Consider the following 18,751-nt stretch of genomic DNA (forward strand, 5'->3'; position numbering starts at 1 on the left):
TTTTGAGAGTTCGCACTGCGTGCGCTTTTTCTTGTTTTCGCACTGTTGTTGTTGTGCGTAATTTGTTCGTGCCACCCGGTTGGGTTGGCGACTCATTCCTGTTTTGGATATACTAAAGTCTGTTGACGAACACCCTTGTTCCTGCGCTTGATTCCCTGCACCACATCCACACGCAGCGTTCTGACATAATCACACATCACACTATGGAATCAGCAGGAGCAGCCGCGCCAACGGACATTATGGAGGACCGTCTTCGTGGGCAGGAGGACAGGATCAACCAGATCGGTCACGCCCTGGATCAGGTGATGAACACTCTCCACCGATGGGAGACCACGGGTACCCACCCCCCACCTACCGGACCATCCCCATCGGTCAGTCCTCCTGTCCCCCTTCCGGAACCCAGCGCGATTCGGCTCTCCCTCCCGAGGGCGTACGACGGCTCCGCTGCCGGGTGTCAAGGGTTCTTGCTGCAAGTGGAGCTCTACCTCGCCACCGTACACCCGGCTCCCTCGGGACACGAGAGCGTCTCCGCCCTCATCTCCTGTCTCACCGGCAAGGCGTTGGAGTGGGCCAACGCCGAATGGAGGAGAATAGACGCCGCTACTGTTACCTATGCGGAGTTCTCCCGCCGCTTCCGTGCCGTGTTTGACCATCCACCGGAGGGGAAGGCGGCGGGGGAGCGTCTGTTCTACCTCCGACAGGGGATGAGGAGCGCACAGGCTTTTGCATTGAAGTTCCGGACTCTAGCGGCAGATGCAGGGTGGAATGAGCGGGCCCTCATAGACCACTTCCGCTGCAGCCTCCGGGAGGACGTCCAGAGAGAGTTGGCGTGCAGGGATACCACGTTGTCGTTTGACCAACTGGTCGACATGGCCATTCGGCTGGACACCCTGCTCGCTACCCATGGGACGTCCCGGGGGGGGTTGCCCATTCCACCTTCCAGCACCTCCGAGCCGAGCCCTATGGAGCTCGGAGGTGCTGGCGCTAGGGAACGGAGGAGTAGGAACCCGAGGGGGCCGTTCCCTGCACCAACTGTGGCCGTGGAGGACACACCGCGGCTAGGTGTTGGGGAAGGTCCCCTGGTGGAGGGTGAGGTCAGGCCAGGCATTGGGAGTCCTCCCAGGTGAGTAGGCGCCCTACTTACCCAGGAGCTTTCTGTCGTTCACCTAACCTTGCCTGTTTGTTTTCCACAGGTTGCACCTCGTTCCCAGCATAAGGCGCTGGTAGATTCAGGCGCAGCTGGGAATTTTGTAGATCGCCAGTTCTGTGTAAAGTTAGGGATTCCCCTCCTTCCCGTTGATAAGCCTTCCCTGTACATGCCCTAGATAGCCGTCCGTTAGGATCTGGGTTGATTAGGGAGGTCACAGCGCCTCTTAAGATGGTGGCGCAGGGGGTCATGAGGAGACGATTCAGCTCTATCTGATTGACTCTCCTGCGTATCCGGTGGTGCTGGGGCTTCCCTGGTTGATTACCCATGACCCTACTATTTCGTGGCGGAAAGCTCTTCAGGGTGGTCTGCTCAGTGTGTGGGGCTGTGTCTGGGTGTTTCCATAGGGCGACCTGGTGGAGAGTCAGAATCTAATGCCAGCACTGCAGATTCCCCCCTGAGTATGAGGATTTGAAACTGGATGTTCAGTAAGACTAGGGCGGCGCAGCTGCCGCCTCATAGACAGGGATTGTGCGAAGATCTCCAGTCAGGAGCAGCTCTCCCGCTGGGAGTCATGTGTATCCCTTGTCCCAAGAGGAGAGGAAGGCAATGGAAACTTACATCGCTGAGTCTCTGAGACAGTACACGGGCCTCCACTTCACCCGCTTCCTCAAGCTTCTTTTTTGTGAAGAAAAAAAGATGGAGGTCTGTGCCCGTGTATTGATTACGCGGTCTCAATCAGATTACAGTGAAGTACAGCTATCCACTTCCTCTGATTGCGACTATGACGGAGTCATTACACGGTGCTCAGTTCTTCACAAAATTGGATCTTAGGAGCGCATATAACTTGGTGCGCATTAGAGAGGCGATGAATGGAAGACAGCATTTAGCACGACCTCCGGTCATTACTGAGTATCTCGTCATGCCATATGGGTTAATGAATGCTCCCTCAGTCTTCCAATCCTTTGTAGATGAGATTTTCCGGGACATGCAGGGGCAGGGAGTAGTGTGTACATAGACGATATTCTGGTGTACAGTTCTACCCGAGCTGAGCATGTAGCCCTGGTGCGCCGAGTGTTGAGGGGAGGCTGTTGGAGCATGACCTATATGTCAAGGCAGAGAAATGTCTGTTCTTTCAGAAGTCGGTCTCCCTTTTTGGGTTATCAGTTGTCTGCGTTAGGGGTGAGAGATGGAGGTTGACCGGGTGTCAGCTGTGCGTGATTGCAAACCCCAACCACTGTGAAAGAGGTGCAACAGTTCTTGGGCTTTGCGAATTATTACCGGAGGTTTATCCGGGGGTTTTGGACAGGTGGCAGCTCCCATAACGTCTCTTTTGAAGGGGGTCGGTGGATTGCAGTGGTCAGCTGAGGCGGACAGGGCTTTTGGGAGACTGAAGGACCTGTTTACCTCAGCGCCCGGTGTTGGCGCATCCGGATCCCGCTTTACCTTTCCAGGTAGAGGTAGACGCGCGAGGCTGGTATTGGGGCCGTTCTCTCACAACGGTCTGGCACACCACCTAAACTCCGCCCCTGTGCTTTTTTATTCTAAGAAGCTCAGTCCGGCGGAGCGGAATTATGACGAGGGGACAGGGAGCTGTGCGTGGTACAGGCCCTAAAGGTGTGGAGGCATTGGCTTGAGGGCTCAACACCCTTTCCTCATTCTAACTGACCACCGTAACCTGGAATACATCCGGGCAGCTAGGAGACTGAATCCTCGCCAGGCCCGCTGGACTATGTTTCTAGCCCGGTTTGTGTTTAAAATCACTTACATCCCTGGGTCCCAGAACGGGAAGGCTGATGCCCCTGTCTCGGCGATATGACACGGAGGAGAGGTCCGTTGAGCCCACTCCCCATACTACCGAAGTCTTGTCTGGTTGCACCGGTGGTATGGGAGGTCGATGCCGAGATCGAGCGGGCGTTACGCGCCGACCCAAGTCCTCCCCAGTGTCCTGTGGGTCGGACGTACGTTCCGCTCGAGGTACGCGATCGCCTCATTTATTGGGCTCATACGTCCCCCTCCTCTGGACATCCAGGTATCGGCCGGACAGTTCACTGCCTTAGCACTAAGTACTGGTGGCCAACGTTAGCCAGGGATGTGAGGATTTATGTCTCCTCCTGTTCGGTGTGTGCCCAGTGTAAGGCGCCCAGACATTTGCCCAGGGGTAAGCTACAACCCCTGCCCGTTCCCAACGACCCTGGTCCCACCTCTCGGTGGATTTTGTTACAGACCTTCCCCTCTCACAGGGGAATACTACCATCCTGGTCGTTGTGGATCGGTTCTCGAAGGCCTGTCGTCTCCTTCCCATGCCGGGTCTACCTACTGCCCTACAGACCGCTGAGGCTCTGTTTACCCATGTCTTCCGGCATTACGGGTACCCGAGGATATAGTGTCTGATCGAGGCCCCCAGTTCACCTCCAGAGTGTGGAGAGCGTTTATGGAACGGTTGGGGGGTTTCGGTGAGCCTTACCTCGGGTTACCACGGAGAGTAATGGGCAGGTTGAACGTGTCAACCAGGATGTGGGGAGGTTTCTGAGGTCTTATTGCCAGGGCCGGCCGGAGGAGTGGGCGAGATACGTTCCGTGGGCCGAGATGGCGCAGAACTCTCTCCGCCACTCCTCCACCCAACTAACCCCTTTCCAGTGTGTGTTAGGTACCAGCGGTTCTGGCACCTTGGCACGAGAGCCAGATCGAGGCCCCTGCGGTGGATGAGTGGGTGCGGCGCTCGGAGGAGACATGGAACGCTGCCCACGTTCATCTGCAGCGGGCCATCCGTTGGCATAAGACGAGCGCCGATCTCCACCGCAGTGAGGGGCCTGTGTACGCACCTGGAGATCGAGTCTGGCTCTCGACCAGAAACCTGCCCCTCCGCCTGCCCTGCCGGAAGCTGGGTCGGCGGTTTGTGGGGCCATTTAAAGTCCTGAGGAGGTTGAACGAGGTGTGTTACAGGTTAGAACTGCCTATGGATTACAGGAATATTAACCCCTCGTTTCATGTGTCTCTCCTCAGGCCGGTGGTAGCTGGTCCACTCCAGGATTATGAGATAGAGGAGATTCCTCCGCCCCGTTGGACATCGAGGTGGCTCCGCGTACACTGTGAGGTCCATCCTTGATTCGAGACGCCGGATGGGGGGTCTCCAATATCTCGTGGAGTGGGAGGGGTACGGCCCGGAGGAGCGGTGCTGGGTGCCGAGGAGGGACATATTAGACCTGTCCCTGCTGACCGAGTTCCATCGGGGTCATCCTACGCGCCCTGCTCCGCGTCGTCCTGAGTCGTCCCCCGAGGCCGGGATCGCGCACGGCTGGAGCCGCGCGTCAAGGGGGGGGGTACTGTCACGGTTTCGGCCGAGGCTGCTCCTTCTCCTTGTTCGGGCAGGCTTCGGCGGTCGTCGTCCCCGGAGTACTAGCTGCCACCGTTCGATGTTTCATGTTTGTTTGGTTTTGTCTGGTTTTACACCTGTCCCTTGTTAGTGTTTGATTTTGTTTCCTATTTAGTTATCGTGTATTGGGTCAGGTGTTATGTGTGATTATTGTTGTCAGCTGTTGCCAGAGAGGAGGTTCCTCTCTCTTATCGTTAGATTTTGAGAGTTCAGCACTGCGTGCGCTTCTTGTTTTTCGCACTGTTGTTGTTGTGCGTAATTTGTTCGTGCCACCCGGTTGGGTTGGCGACTCATTCCTGTTTTGGATATACTAAAGTCTGTTGACGAACACCCTTGTTCCTGCGCTTGATTCCTGCACCACATCCACACGCAGCGTTCTGACATTTTTCTCATTCTGTCTGTCATAGTTGACGTGTACCTATGATGAAAATTACAGGCCTCTCTCATCTTTTTAAGTGGGAGAACTTGCACAATTGGTGGCTGACTAAATACTTTTTTTCCCCACTGTATGCTGAGCACTTGTTGGCTGCTTTTCCTTCACTCTGCGGTCCGACTCATCCCAAACCATCTCAATTTGGTTGAGGTCAGGGGATTGTGGAGGCCAGGTCATCTGATGCATCACTCCATCACTCTCCTTCTTGGTAAAATAGCCCTTAAACAGCCTGGAGGTGTGTTGGGTCATTGTCCTGTTGAAAAACAAATGATAGTCCCACTAAGCACAAACCAGATGGGATGGCGTATCGCTGCAGAATGCTGTGGTAGCCATGCTGGTTAAGTCAATTCTAAATAAATCACAGACAGTGTCACCAGCAAAGCACCCCCACACCATAACACCTCCTCCTCCATGCTTTACAGTGGGAAATACACATGCGGAGATCATCCGTTCACCCACACCACGTCTCACAAAGACATGGCGGTTGGAACCAAAAATCTCAAATTTGGACTCCAGACCAAAGGACACATTTCCACCAGTCTTATTTCCATTGCTCGTGTTTTTTGGCCCAAGCAAGTCTCTTCTTCTTATTGGTGTCCTTTAGTAGTGGTTTCTTTGCAGCAATTAGACCATGAACGCCTCATTCACGTAGTCTCCTCTGAACAGTTGATGTTGAGATGTGTCCGTTACTTGAACTCTGTGAATCATTTACTTGGGCTGCAATTTCTGAGGCTGCTAACTCTAATGAACTTATCCTCTGCAGCAGAGGTAACTCTGGGTCTTCCATTCCTGTGGCGGTCCTCATGAGAGCCAGTTTCATCATAGCGCTTGATGGTTTTTGTGACTGCAATTCAAAGTTCTTGAAATGTTCTGTATTGACTGACCTTCATGTCTTAAAGTAATGATGGACTGTCATTTCTCTTTGCTTATTTGAGCTGTTCTTGTATAATATGGCCTTGGTCTTTTACCAAATAGGGCTATTGTCTGTATACCCCCCCTACCTTGTCACAACACAACTGATTGGCTCAAACACATTAAGAAGGAAAGAAATTCCACAAATTAACTTATGCATAGCCATGGAGGCACACCTGTTAATTGAAATGCATTCCAGGTGACTACATCATGAAGCTGATTGAGAGAATGCCAAGAGTGTGCAAAGGTGTCATCAAGGCAAAGGGTGGCTATTTGAAGAATCTCAAATATAAAATATATTTTGATTTGTTTAATACTTTTTCTTTACTACATGATTCTATATGTGTTATTTCATAGTTTTGATGTCTTCACTATTATTCTACAATGTAGAAAATAGTAAAAAATAAAGAAAAACCCTTGAATGAGTAGGTGTTCTAAAACTTTTGACCAGTAGTGTACATTGGCACCAGGGTCTGAATACTTTTCAAATGCACTGTACATGAATCAAGGGGAAAGTGATGAGTGATTGTGATACAGTAGGTACTGACTGTAGGGATGTAGTCCATGTCTGACAGAAGGCCCTCTCCAGTAGCAGGCCGGCTGATGCCCACATCCCTCCTGTCCTCCTCCAGGGCCTTCTTGGCCTCCTTCACCACTGCAGTATACCTCTCATCATCTACACAATACAAGAATAGCGAGTTACACACTGCAACAAAACAGTTTTAGAGTATCGAGATAGACCTCCACAATAAACACAGGCACATACCGAGCTCTCTGGGTAGGTCCAGGCACACCCTGGGGAAGATGCCTTCTCCTATAAGAGTGATGCTCTCTGGCTCAAAGAAAGCCACCTGCAGCTGGAAAGTCTTGTGGAAGACCTCAGGGATCCCAGGGAGATAGTACACTGACAGCTTCTGCTCTGCATTCGCCTCGATGTAACCCTTTAAGTAATGAGAGACAAGCAAAGGGTTACATAAGGAAACACCGTAAATAGCTACAGTAAAACCTCAGCTTAGCGCCCTTACTCAGCCTTAGCCTAAGCTAAGTAGCTTTTGTTTTGTCTTGTTTTGTTTTATACTCTTTGCTGTACAGTGTCCTTGGGTTTTTGAAAGGTGCTTAAAGGGATACTTGGGGATTTTGGCAATGAGGCCCTTTATCTACTTCCCCAGAGTCAGATTAACTCATGGATACCATTTGTATGTCTCTGTGTCCAGTATGAAGAAAGTTAGAGGTATTTTTGCGAGCCAATGCTAACTAGCGTTAGCGCAATGACTGGAAGTCTATGGGTATCTGCTAGCATAATGGACACAGACACATAAAAATGGTATCCACAAGTTCATCTGGCTCTGCCAAAATCTCTTGAAAGTAACTACATAAAGTGTGTATGTAGTTACACTAAAGGATTGATAGAGAAAGCAGACTCTAAAAGGAAGGTTCCCCTGTGCTGTGGGCTGTCTCACCATTCTGGAGATGACCAGGGGATGTCCAGGCCGAGGGTCCTCACACCCATCCTGCTCCCCCAACAGAGCTCTGAACTCAAAGCCCACCTTCCCTGTGTTCCTCAGGGTGATCTCTGCCTCTGCCACACGGTCAAACAACTGCAGGAGAAAGAAGGGAAGAAGAAGAGCGGGAATGGATCCAAAAATGTATGCTGAACCGGCAAGGAGGAGACGATTCTGCTGATTCACTCATTTACAAATAAAAAAATCAATAAGTCCTTGTTTGAATATCAATGATAATTGCATACCCAAACAGGGACGAATGAAAAACACAAGCAAAGAAAGCCAACACAGATACCTCTATCCTTCACAAGTGAACTGGACTCAACTAACACAGCCTCAGGGTGACCATAGTACAAATACCTGAAGGCCAAAGTCTATCTCTGTTCTGTTCAGGCTGTAGGTGACCAGTGAAGCCTCTCCTTTGAGTGTGATTTCATACGTGGGGCCCTCCTCGACCTCACACAGAGCCAGAACCTGACCACTGATGTCAGCATGACCGTAAAAGGAGAAGGACACCAGCTGGCTTTCACCTGGCTGCAGCACCCCATATATAGGTAGGATATCAAACACCTACATCAAGGAGAGGAGGAGAGACAGATAAAGAGGTATACAGTAGGTCAGAACAATGATAGACCGATAGAGAAAGACACAAGGACATATGGATAGAACAATAGTGAGAGGGTAGGAGATGCACAAAGGAATAATTCAATTCAATACTGTAATTCAATTCAACAATGTTCTCTGTTGGTCCAATGCAGCTGTTTTTATCTCAATATGAAATAATTTCTGGGTAACAATTAAGTACCTTACTGTGATTGTTTTCAATTAAAAAATGGTAAAAAGAAACAAAAATAGCTTCTTAGCAAAGAGCAATTTCTCAAACAAGAATTTTGATAAGACTGTCTGGTCTGAGTGGGGACTGGAAAACTGAAAACTAGCTGTTATTGGCAGAGAGGTTTGGAACTCTTTCGTATTGGTCTATTAACTAATTTACCGCCTGGTGATGTCACCATGGAAGGCCAAAACTCTATCCCACCAAAACAACATTTTAGGCTGTCTTTTCAAACAGCTCTTACTCTAAAAGGGCATTATCATCATTTTCAATAATGAGCAATAGAGACAGAGAGGAAACCTTATCAGCTGGGCACCTGATAGTGGGTACTGTACCTCCTCCACTCCAACACTGGGGTGCTCCTTTGTAGTGTGGCTTGCTGTGCCTGTGTTCTGATCAGTACTGGCTGGCCACTGTGCTGGTGAGGTCCTGTTGTGCTCCTGTCTGCTGGGGTTGTAGCTGCCTCGCCCCTGGCTCTGCCTCCCCTCTGTGATGAGAGTGGTGGTGACTGGAGCTGACAGGGGATCTTTGGGAGAGCCCCTCCCCTCCTTAGTCTCATTCTCTTGGTCTCCCTTCTCTTCCTCCCCCTCCTTATCCAGGAGCAGTTTGGGAACCTCAATTTCCCTGAAGAAAAAGTTTATAATGTGTTATGTTATATCTACAGAATTGAGCTGTAATAAAGACAACTCACTGGACATTTAATCTTGGATCGAATAAGGGATCCAAGTAACAGACACATTAACAAAGTAAAAAACAAAGATTCATTAGTCCATTAAAAATGAGCAATAAAAGAAATCAGTGAAGGAATTCATACTAGCACAGTATGTCCTCTCAGAAGCTTCCTGATCCTCCCCCAACAACACTATCTCGTCTCTCTCTCTCGCTCTCTCTCCCTCCCCCCTCCTTGGTAGCTACACGCTTGGTACATCCATGATGTTAATTAATTACAGAATGCTCATTAATTACTGACATTTTAATAGAACTGCTCCAATGGACTGAAAAATAATTTTGCAAGAAAGGGGACTGGACAGATGTTGCCAGATAATAAATGAGAGACAGACATGCAAATTGACAGAAATGTAGTGAAATGGCGACATAGAGAGACACACAGATTCATACAGAGATACAAAATACAAGGAGACATGGTGACATAAGACACCAAGCAGGTAGAGCCTGCAGACTATAGTAAGAGTAGGTGTTTTGTGGAGTAACAGCAGGGGGCAGTGTTGTATGTGGAATTCTATGGCAGTTTGTTCCACCAGCAGAGATAATTTAACAGGGAAATTAATATACTCCAGAGGACCACTGTCAGGAGGAACCACCATATTTTCTCTCACCAGAAAATAGAGGATTTTAAGCTTTCTATCTTGTCCCACTGCTCTCATTTGTAAGCATTTGTGTGTGTGTGCATATGTATGTGCATGTGTGTGCATGTGCACCACTGTGTGCATGTGCTGACATTCCATCACACTAGTCCCCAGACACCTCAGAAGTCTCTGGAACAAATAATATTTCAATTACACAAAACAGTCAGCAGAGAGAGAAAAGTATACATTTTTATATCGTTAATGTTGTCCACGAAGCCCAATGCCTTTTCAAAGAGCATCTGAAGTGAAGACCTTCATGGGAGATGCCTGAAATGATTATTCTCTGCTATAACTGGGCTAGATGCTGAGAATCCAGTTCTTCAACCATTTGGAATTATTTCCAATTAATGTGAAGTTCAAAAAATCTGATTCTATATGTAGTCACTATCGTATGAAATAAGCCTGCTGTGAATCTCTGCTATAAGAAGCTAATTTCTGTCTATATGTTGACATGATATAAATACATGATATTGCTCATTCTATTCCGATACAGGGTGCAAGTACTGGAGCTTGGTGAGGATCAGACCTGTTTGAGTCCACTCTGATGTCAATGTTTCTCTTTTTGGACAGGTCCCATTGCGTATCCCTCTCCTCCTCATGTGTGGTCGCTCTTCCCTTACTCACGTTGGTCTGCTCAGGAAACCTGGGAAAGTGAAATCCATCAGCACCAAATCAGCAATGGATAGCAAGGGGCTTGAGCTGGTCAAGATGAAACTGTCCGTCAGCAACATATACACCATAAATCAGTTAGCTAAGTGGATGAAAATGGTGCAATAAAAATAGCAGGATCACCCATGATTTAATTACTGATAGGCATTTAATTAGCAGGTTGGCCTGTGCATTGTGTAAACCCTGTGAATATTGATAGGAAGGGTCATCCACTTCTAAGAGGATGGGTCTGGAGAAATGAAAAGCAGGAGGCTGTGATAAATCTTCACTGGCCTGAACTTTAGCCCCACAGAGAGACAGCACTATTGATTCATCTGAGGCAGGACATGGCAGCAGCTGAAGAACAATTAAAAACTATAAAAACTCAACACTACGCTGCCAGAGATTGGAGCTGTATTGACAGCTGAGATTTAACATCAGAGCCAGCATAGGCCTTTTGACTACTTTGAGTGCTTAGAGTGTAGTATTTGTTTTATTTTCTACTTCACTTATAATAATTTCTACTATCAAATTATTTTGCTGAAAATCTGCTTTCTGTAAACACTGCAGAAACCCTGCTGTGATCCCAAAAAGCAGGACATCATTGATATGGAGTCTATAGATCTGGATGAAAAGCAGGACATCATTGATATGGAGTCTATAGATCTGGATGAAAAGCAGGACATCATTGATATGGAGTCTATAGATCTGGATGAAAAGCAGGACATCATTGATATGGAGTCTATAGATCTGGATGAAAAGCAGGACATCATTGATATGGAGTCTATAGATCTGGATGAAAAGCAGGACATCATTGATATGGAGTCTATAGATCTGGATGAAAAGCAGGACATCATTGATATGGAGTCTATAGATCTGGATGAAAAGCAGGACATCATTGATATGGAGTCTATAGATCTGGATGAAAAGCAGGACATCATTGATATGGAGTCTATAGATCTGGATGAAAAGCAGGACATCATTGATATGGAGTCTATAGATCTGGATGAAAAGCAGGACATCATTGATATGGAGTCTATAGATCTGGATGAAAAGCAGGACATCATTGATATGGAGTCTATAGATCTGGATGAAAAGCAGGACATCATTGATATGGAGTCTATAGATCTGGATGAAAAGCAGGACATCATTGATATGGAGTCTATAGATCTGGATGAAAAGCAGGACATCATTGATATGGAGTCTATAGATCTGGATGAAAAGCAGGACATCATTGATATGGAGTCTATAGATCTGGATGAAAAGCAGGACATCATTGATATGGAGTCTATAGATCTGGATGAAAAGCAGGACATCATTGATATGGAGTCTATAGATCTGGATGAAAAGCAGGACATCATTGATATGGAGTCTATAGATCTGGATGAAAAGCAGGACATCATTGATATGGAGTCTATAGATCTGGATGAAAAGCAGGACATCATTGATATGGAGTCTATAGATCTGGATGAAAAGCAGGACATCATTGATATGGAGTCTATAGATCTGGATGAAAAGCAGGACATCATTGATATGGAGTCTATAGATCTGGATGAAAAGCAGGACATCATTGATATGGAGTCTATAGATCTGGATGAAAAGCAGGACATCATTGATATGGAGTCTATAGATCTGGATGAAAAGCAGGACATCATTGATATGGAGTCTATAGATCTGGATGAAAAGCAGGACATCATTGATATGGAGTCTATAGATCTGGATGAAAAGCAGGACATCATTGATATGGAGTCTATAGATCTGGATGAAAAGCAGGACATCATTGATATGGAGTCTATAGATCTGGATGAAAAGCAGGACATCATTGATATGGAGTCTATAGATCTGGATGAAAAGCAGGACATCATTGATATGGAGTCTATAGATCTGGATGAAAAGCAGGACATCATTGATATGGAGTCTATAGATCTGGATGAAAAGCAGGACATCATTGATATGGAGTCTATAGATCTGGATGAAAAGCAGGACATCATTGATATGGAGTCTATAGATCTGGATGAAAAGCAGGACATCATTGATATGGAGTCTATAGATCTGGATGAAAAGCAGGACATCATTGATATGGAGTCTATAGATCTGGATGAAAAGCAGGACATCATTGATATGGAGTCTATAGATCTGGATGAAAAGCAGGACATCATTGATATGGAGTCTATAGATCTTGATGCACAATGAACTGATATCTACTGATGGCAACTGCATATTGTAGAGCTACTTGGGGTTCATATTCCCTCAAAATAGATAGCTTGAAATGGTAGCCAAATAGTTGTAGTGTAACAGATTGGGTCCCTTCTTGACTGGTGTGAGGAGATTAAAGGAGTGTGGTGCTGAGTAGTCACAGCCAAGGACTGGCTGTTAGGCTAGTTTACTTTGTGTTCCCAAGATGGAGCCAAGGAATGGCTGCCTAGGTAGAGCTATAGATGAAAAAAGCAATATGTGTGCACCGTCAGTAGATCAAACTTTTTATTGAAGCGTCTCAGATTATTTTTTTCCTGTTGGTTTCCTTAAAGAATGGCTGGATTTGGCTTTGCTAACGGTGCAATCATCTAGCTTTTCCCCATCTCAGACAACTATAAACTCCTAATCCCAGAGGTGGCCACTCCAGTACAGTATGGTATGTGCTTACACATTTCAAACACTCCTCATTAGACATTCTTACACACACAGTTAACAGGAGTGGAATTTCGTTTCAGCCTCTTAAGAGAAAGGAAAGTGGCTTGATGAGCAGTCTGATGCTCAGCATCTTTTCAATTGAGGGGGAAATTAACAGCTTGACTAAATGCAGTCTTAATAAGGAGGAGTTCCTTTCCTCGGCTATACCAGCTGCGTCTGCACCATCTGTCCCCTCCTGGAACTACATGAAAACTGGAGCCCTCCTGTGCCTCAATAGAATCTCAAATAAACAGTGGAACCACAATAAACAATATCCCCAACCCTTTATAACAATAAGCCATCCAATAGAGGGAAGGTAATGAAGTGTTTAGGAGTACGCACACACACAAAGGTCAGGGATATTCTCTGCTTCATTCCTGAGTTTTCTTTCCCAGGGATGGTGGCTAAACAAGTCTAATGGTGACGTGGTTGAGGTGGACTAGGCTCTCTACCTGATGGTGTACTGCTGCTGGTCGACCAGGAAGGCCCAGTGGTAGGACACAGACAGAGGGCTGCAGTTGGTCATGGTGAGCTGGCGCTGAGCCTCGGTGTGATTCAGTACACAGCCAAAGTCCAGAGCCGCACTTGAGAAGTGCAGGTTGGGGAAGTGGACCTCTCCCCTCAGGTCCACCGTGTCCTGCTGAGGATGGTCTGAGTAACGCACCTCCAGCACCTCCTCAGCCACCCGCGTTATACTGTCCTGGCAGTATGAGGGGTCGAAGCGTACCCACTGCTCCGTCTGCACTCCTACAGCCAGTACCAAAGTCTATCAACACAGAGACATGGACATAATATGGTACCTGCCCCTCAATACTAGACACAGATACCCACCCCAAAATGTTAAAGAATCAACAGTGTCAGATTATGTTAAGTATGAACCAAGGCTATAATTCCTGTGATGTATTGTACAAGTATTGCCTGCAGAAGGATGTACCTTAGAAGTGACACATGTGTGATCACCATCGTGGTCAGACAGACCAAAGGGCTCAGCCAGAGTGAGCTGCAGAGAGAGGGCCAGAGACGACTCATTCCTCAGCAGCAGCTTTTGGTAGAGAGGAAGCAGAGAGACACCTGGAGCCTGCAGTGGGGGCACCAACAGTCACACATTTATAAATCTAACACACACACATATTTGAAAAGGAAAGATAAGACTGATTGTGAAGATGAATTAAGTAACTACCGGTATTCAATACTGTAAACTCTAGAGACTGGGAGTCAACTGACTATAATGCCCTGTAGTTAATAACTTCTTAAAGGTTAAGCAAAGCAGAAATAACTCAATCTATAATCTCTATCTATCCCTTTCTTGTGTGGGCAACACAATTTACAGCAGGCCTTATACATGGCCAATTCATTCTCAGCCTCTCTCCCCCTCTCCCTCTCCATTCCTTCCCCCATCCCATTTCCCTCTCTCTAATTGCTTTATCCCAGAGAGCTCTGCTGCACAAACAGCCTGTAAATCTAGAGGCAAGGCTGTCAACACATAGATTCATGGGACAGAGTCAGATAAAAGAATGTCACTGAAATAAATTATCATTTTCATTTCTGAAAGGTTGATCAGCAACAGGACCTGAAAGCAGCTGCCAGGAGATGTGAGATATGTGTAAAAATCTGCACAGGTTCAGCACGAAAAGGGGCGATAATACAAACATTGCGATAGAGTTTGTGCTAGTGATAATAAAAGTCAAATGGAGGGACAGGAAATCAGTTTCATTATGATGATAGTGGTGACGCCTCATTCTTCCTCATTCAGAATTCAATCATTCTGATGATATCGGATGGAGAGTGCAGAGTGCTTTTTGCTATCCCCATAAAATCCTTGAAAATAACTTAAACCCAAGTTCATCTTCTAATAGGCATAATGTGTATTCAGGTTTAAGCATACTGCAAGAAGTGGACTAATTTTGGATTTGAGCCGAACCCCTCTGGTCAACAACTTCCTCGCCTGTCCACTGGGTTCATATATTATTGGTTATACTAACAGAATCTGGGGCAAAGCTTTGTGCTCTGTCAGAACCATTGCCATCTTCACATCATAAATCAGGAACAAACTGGTGCAGAAGTGTACAGTATAATTTCCATAGGAGATAATCACTGTGATCTAGCTTCATGGAGCAAAGCACTTCTGACACTGGAGCTGGATAAAATAAACACAATGTCTCAACAGAACTCAGCCACCGATCTGCTACACACTGAATGCCTTCAATGAACAAATGAGTGATGTGAGGTCTATTGTTTCAAGACAGTGTTTCCCCCCATTTTTTTTCAGCAGCGGTGGCAGAGTTAGTGGGGGGAGGGGTCTTCCTGCGGGGCGGCGGATGGGGTCTTCCTGGGGCATATACATCTACATTATATATATTTTTTAATTGCAGTGGCGGTGCACCGCTGCTAAATGCATATTGGGGAAACACTGCAAGCATTATGAAATGTGTGTCATTGGGCATGGATGGCTACACCATGATTGTAGAAACTTATGTGAATTCCATGCACTAAGGCTTCAATGCACTTGCACAGAGGCTTGTTTCTGTTATGTAAGTTGTGAGCAGAAAGGCAGCAAGTTTAAGGCTGTGGGTGATGAGTGATTGGTGTCACACACCTTCTCCACATAGAAGCTGAGCTGCTGAGAGGAGATGTCCAGGATGGGTGAGACAAACCGACATGTGACGTCCACCGTCATGATGCGCTCCTTCCCACTCTGGTGACCTAGGATGGCGTGACACACCAGCCTCTCTCGGACCACCTGGGTTAGAAACACAGGTATTCAGTACACACATCCCATTAGTTCAAGACAACCTTTATACCAGCAGATACAATTCTGCACTTAAGCTCAGCTTTTGACCTTGTGTAGGTATAAATGTGACATAGTTTCCTATAACTACCCAACAAAAATACAGCCCTGCCATGCCAAAGCTTTTCTGAGACACAGCCACGCTCTGCTTTGCTTGGGCTTTCCCTGAATTACAACTCCACAATAGCCATTCAAAGATTTAGGGGATCACAGAGGCTGCAGTGGCATGGGCTTATCTCTGGTTCTTGCTTCTTTCCCTCTCCTGTTCACCATTCAATCAATAGGGACTCAAGGAGGCATGCATCCCAGTAATACCCCAGAGAGGAAGTCAACACCCTGGCCTGTGCAGTTGGAATTTGGGAAGATTAAGGAGGGGCTTTCAGCACCTTTATCTCTGTAGTATTCAACCTTGAACCCCCTGTGTCGTGATCTGATATGCTAGCTAAGAGTGCACTGACTGTATTTTCTCCAAATGTTAGCAAATGTTAATAACCAGCTGTGATTACTATCATCAAACACTGGTAATGCTCCACTAAATGGAACTGGTTTGGCTGAACAAAAAAACTGGAGTTCATAAAGGTATAATGTGGTGAAACATACTAGGTCTTGGGAAGAAAATTCTATCATTTATTCAAAGTCCAACAACTTTAGGTGTTGATGAAGACCATTGTCGTCAATGTTGACTCCAACAAATTTTTTCCCTAGTAACACACAATACACGATCCGCATAGATTTTCATTGAGACACATACTGTATCTGTATTTTGAGGAAGTGTGTATGTTTCTAGATCTCAACTGAATATCTAGGTTGTGTCTGACAGAGGCGTGTTTGCCACCATTGTCTCATGTTACCACCTTGGGAGAGTCAGAGGAGCCCTCCAGCACCATGTCAGCAGTATGTCCCGGGGCCAGCTCCATACGCATGGGGTGCAGGCTGAAGACTGGCCCATCTACAGGTGGGGGTACCAGGGAGCTGCGACTCTTTCCCTTCCTGGTGGTGTGGGCGGGTGGGGGAACTCTTCGGCGGAACTGGGGGTACCCCTCCGTCGTCCAGTACAGCTGGTGGGAACGGCGACCTCGGTTGGTCACTCTAAAATGGTACTGACATGGTCCAGAGCTGGGGAGCAGAGGACAGAAGGCAAGGTTTCAGGGGGAAAGAATAAAAAGGATTTGAATGACTGATTTGATTGAATTTGTAAAGTATGCACATTCAGTATTTCCACACTCGTAGCTATACCTACCTGAAATGGGCTCCCAAGTCCAGACTGGGGGCAAAAGGGCGGTTGGTGACAATAGTAGTGCCCTTGCCAGTAGCAGAGAGAGGGATGGTGTGTGTTTCACTATTCTGGATGGACAGGTGCAGCTTGTCCTGGAAATGCAGGGTGTCATCCAGGTGAGCCACTAGCCTCAGCTCCAGCTTCCCCTGGGGTGGAACCTCTCCCTCACTTGGCTCCACCCGCCACAGGGACCTGCTGCGCACCTGGAGAAATACAGTGGGCTTCTGTTACATAGGTTCTTACATTTGATGTAGTAATAGAAAAATTATCACATACCATACCGTATAAAGTATACAGTGAGCCAAAACAGATGCATGATAAATTCATTGAGGGGCTTTGTAACATCCAGGAGGTTAGCCAAAGGCAACAACAGGCAGTGAACCCTTTTATGATTGGGCCAATAGAGATCATATGTTCTATTAAACTCTATTATTGGGCCATTCTTACAGAGGGTCTGAGTGCTTTAGATTAAGAAATAAAATGAGGGCAAACCACAAGAAGCAATTTGACACCTTTAGCAGAACATTATCTGGCTCTTGGACCATGCAGTGTTTTATAATGAGAGGCCATGTAGTAATAGCATGTCCGGGCTCCCTCCAGTCTCTTCCCTACATATACTGTCTTATCGGTGGGCCTCTTGGGAGCCTGGTGGAGGCAGAGGAAGGTTGCAGTGGGGAAGCTCACTACTCGTCTATCAGTTTTACAGAGTGTGAAGCTGCTAATTGAAGCAATAACAGACAGGCTGAGGTTTTATCAGATCAATGGCCCAAAAGCTGTGTTGATATAGATACAAGGATCACCCCGCAATGCTTGTTTTCACTAATAGTCTTCCTTCTAATTCAATTTGAGAATTGTATCTTTATCTGAAAGTATGTTTCATCTAAAGAAAAAAAAGCTGATAAACCTACTTTCCCCATCTTATTCTGCTCCATTCCAGATTTGTGATCAATTTGAATGAATTTACATTAAATAAGGAACTAATCTAAAATGAAGACACATGAATCTTCTCTACCACATCTTCAGCCTTGTTCACATCAGGGAGATAAGCCCAAAGTGCACCAGCAGCTCTCTATATCTTAGCTATTAGCTGAAAGAGGATTAAAATCAATTCTCCATGCAGCGGCATCCTGATTGATACACATACAGTTTTAATTGGGATATTCCGATTGAATCCAGCACTGGGACACTGGAGTGGGCTTTCTGATTGATGATGCTTTATTTCACCACCACACTGGAGGCCTCATCCAACTATCTGGATGCTTCCATGGACTAAGCAGAATCATCACAATTGACTGCCATCATGACGTTTGCTTTTGAACAGCGACCAACCAAAGAACCTGAATGAGCTCAGTGTATGCAGGGGAAGGGTGATGGAAGAGAGGCACTATAATTATCTAACAAACTCTCTACAAACTAGTTAAGCAAAGGCAGAAATACTTTTTTACAACATGCAACTTCCTTACAATGACATTGGCTATGCAATGCATTGGATTTAATTGGAGTTTCTGTGTGTGTTTGAATGTGGAGGAGGCGTTATTGAAAAGAGCATGGTCTGCTGGCGACAGGAGATCTTAATGTTACTAGCAGTCATGTAGAACCAACCGATTATTCAGACATAAACATATTCTGCCAGCCTGTGAGACAGAATGAGGGCACATTTTTAGGAAGATGTCTTGTCACAATGAATATATTCTAATAGACGCTCTACACTCTTTTGGAACCCACAAAAAAGGGTTCCAAAAGGGTTATTCGGCTGTCCCCATAGGATAATGGTTGCAGGTAGAACCCTTTTTGGTTACA

General features: G+C 46.5%; 1 protein-coding gene across 1 annotated transcript in view; it reads right to left on the reverse strand.

The window, feature by feature from the left end:
- LOC123491989 (hydrocephalus-inducing protein homolog) overlaps window positions 1-18,751 on the reverse strand; it is a 138,502-nt gene that overhangs the window by 31,585 nt on the left and 88,166 nt on the right. Inside the window, 11 exon segments of the mRNA XM_045223596.1 lie at window positions 6,417-6,544; window positions 6,635-6,809; window positions 7,329-7,466; window positions 7,731-7,940; window positions 8,538-8,826; window positions 10,096-10,212; window positions 13,340-13,653; window positions 13,822-13,965; window positions 15,484-15,627; window positions 16,530-16,791; window positions 16,916-17,154. Of these exon segments, the coding sequence (XP_045079531.1) occupies window positions 6,417-6,544; window positions 6,635-6,809; window positions 7,329-7,466; window positions 7,731-7,940; window positions 8,538-8,826; window positions 10,096-10,212; window positions 13,340-13,653; window positions 13,822-13,965; window positions 15,484-15,627; window positions 16,530-16,791; window positions 16,916-17,154 (2,160 nt within the window).

This window comes from Coregonus clupeaformis, chromosome 11, assembly GCF_020615455.1.
Source record: "Coregonus clupeaformis isolate EN_2021a chromosome 11, ASM2061545v1, whole genome shotgun sequence".
Taxonomy (NCBI): Eukaryota; Metazoa; Chordata; class Actinopteri; order Salmoniformes; family Salmonidae; genus Coregonus; species Coregonus clupeaformis.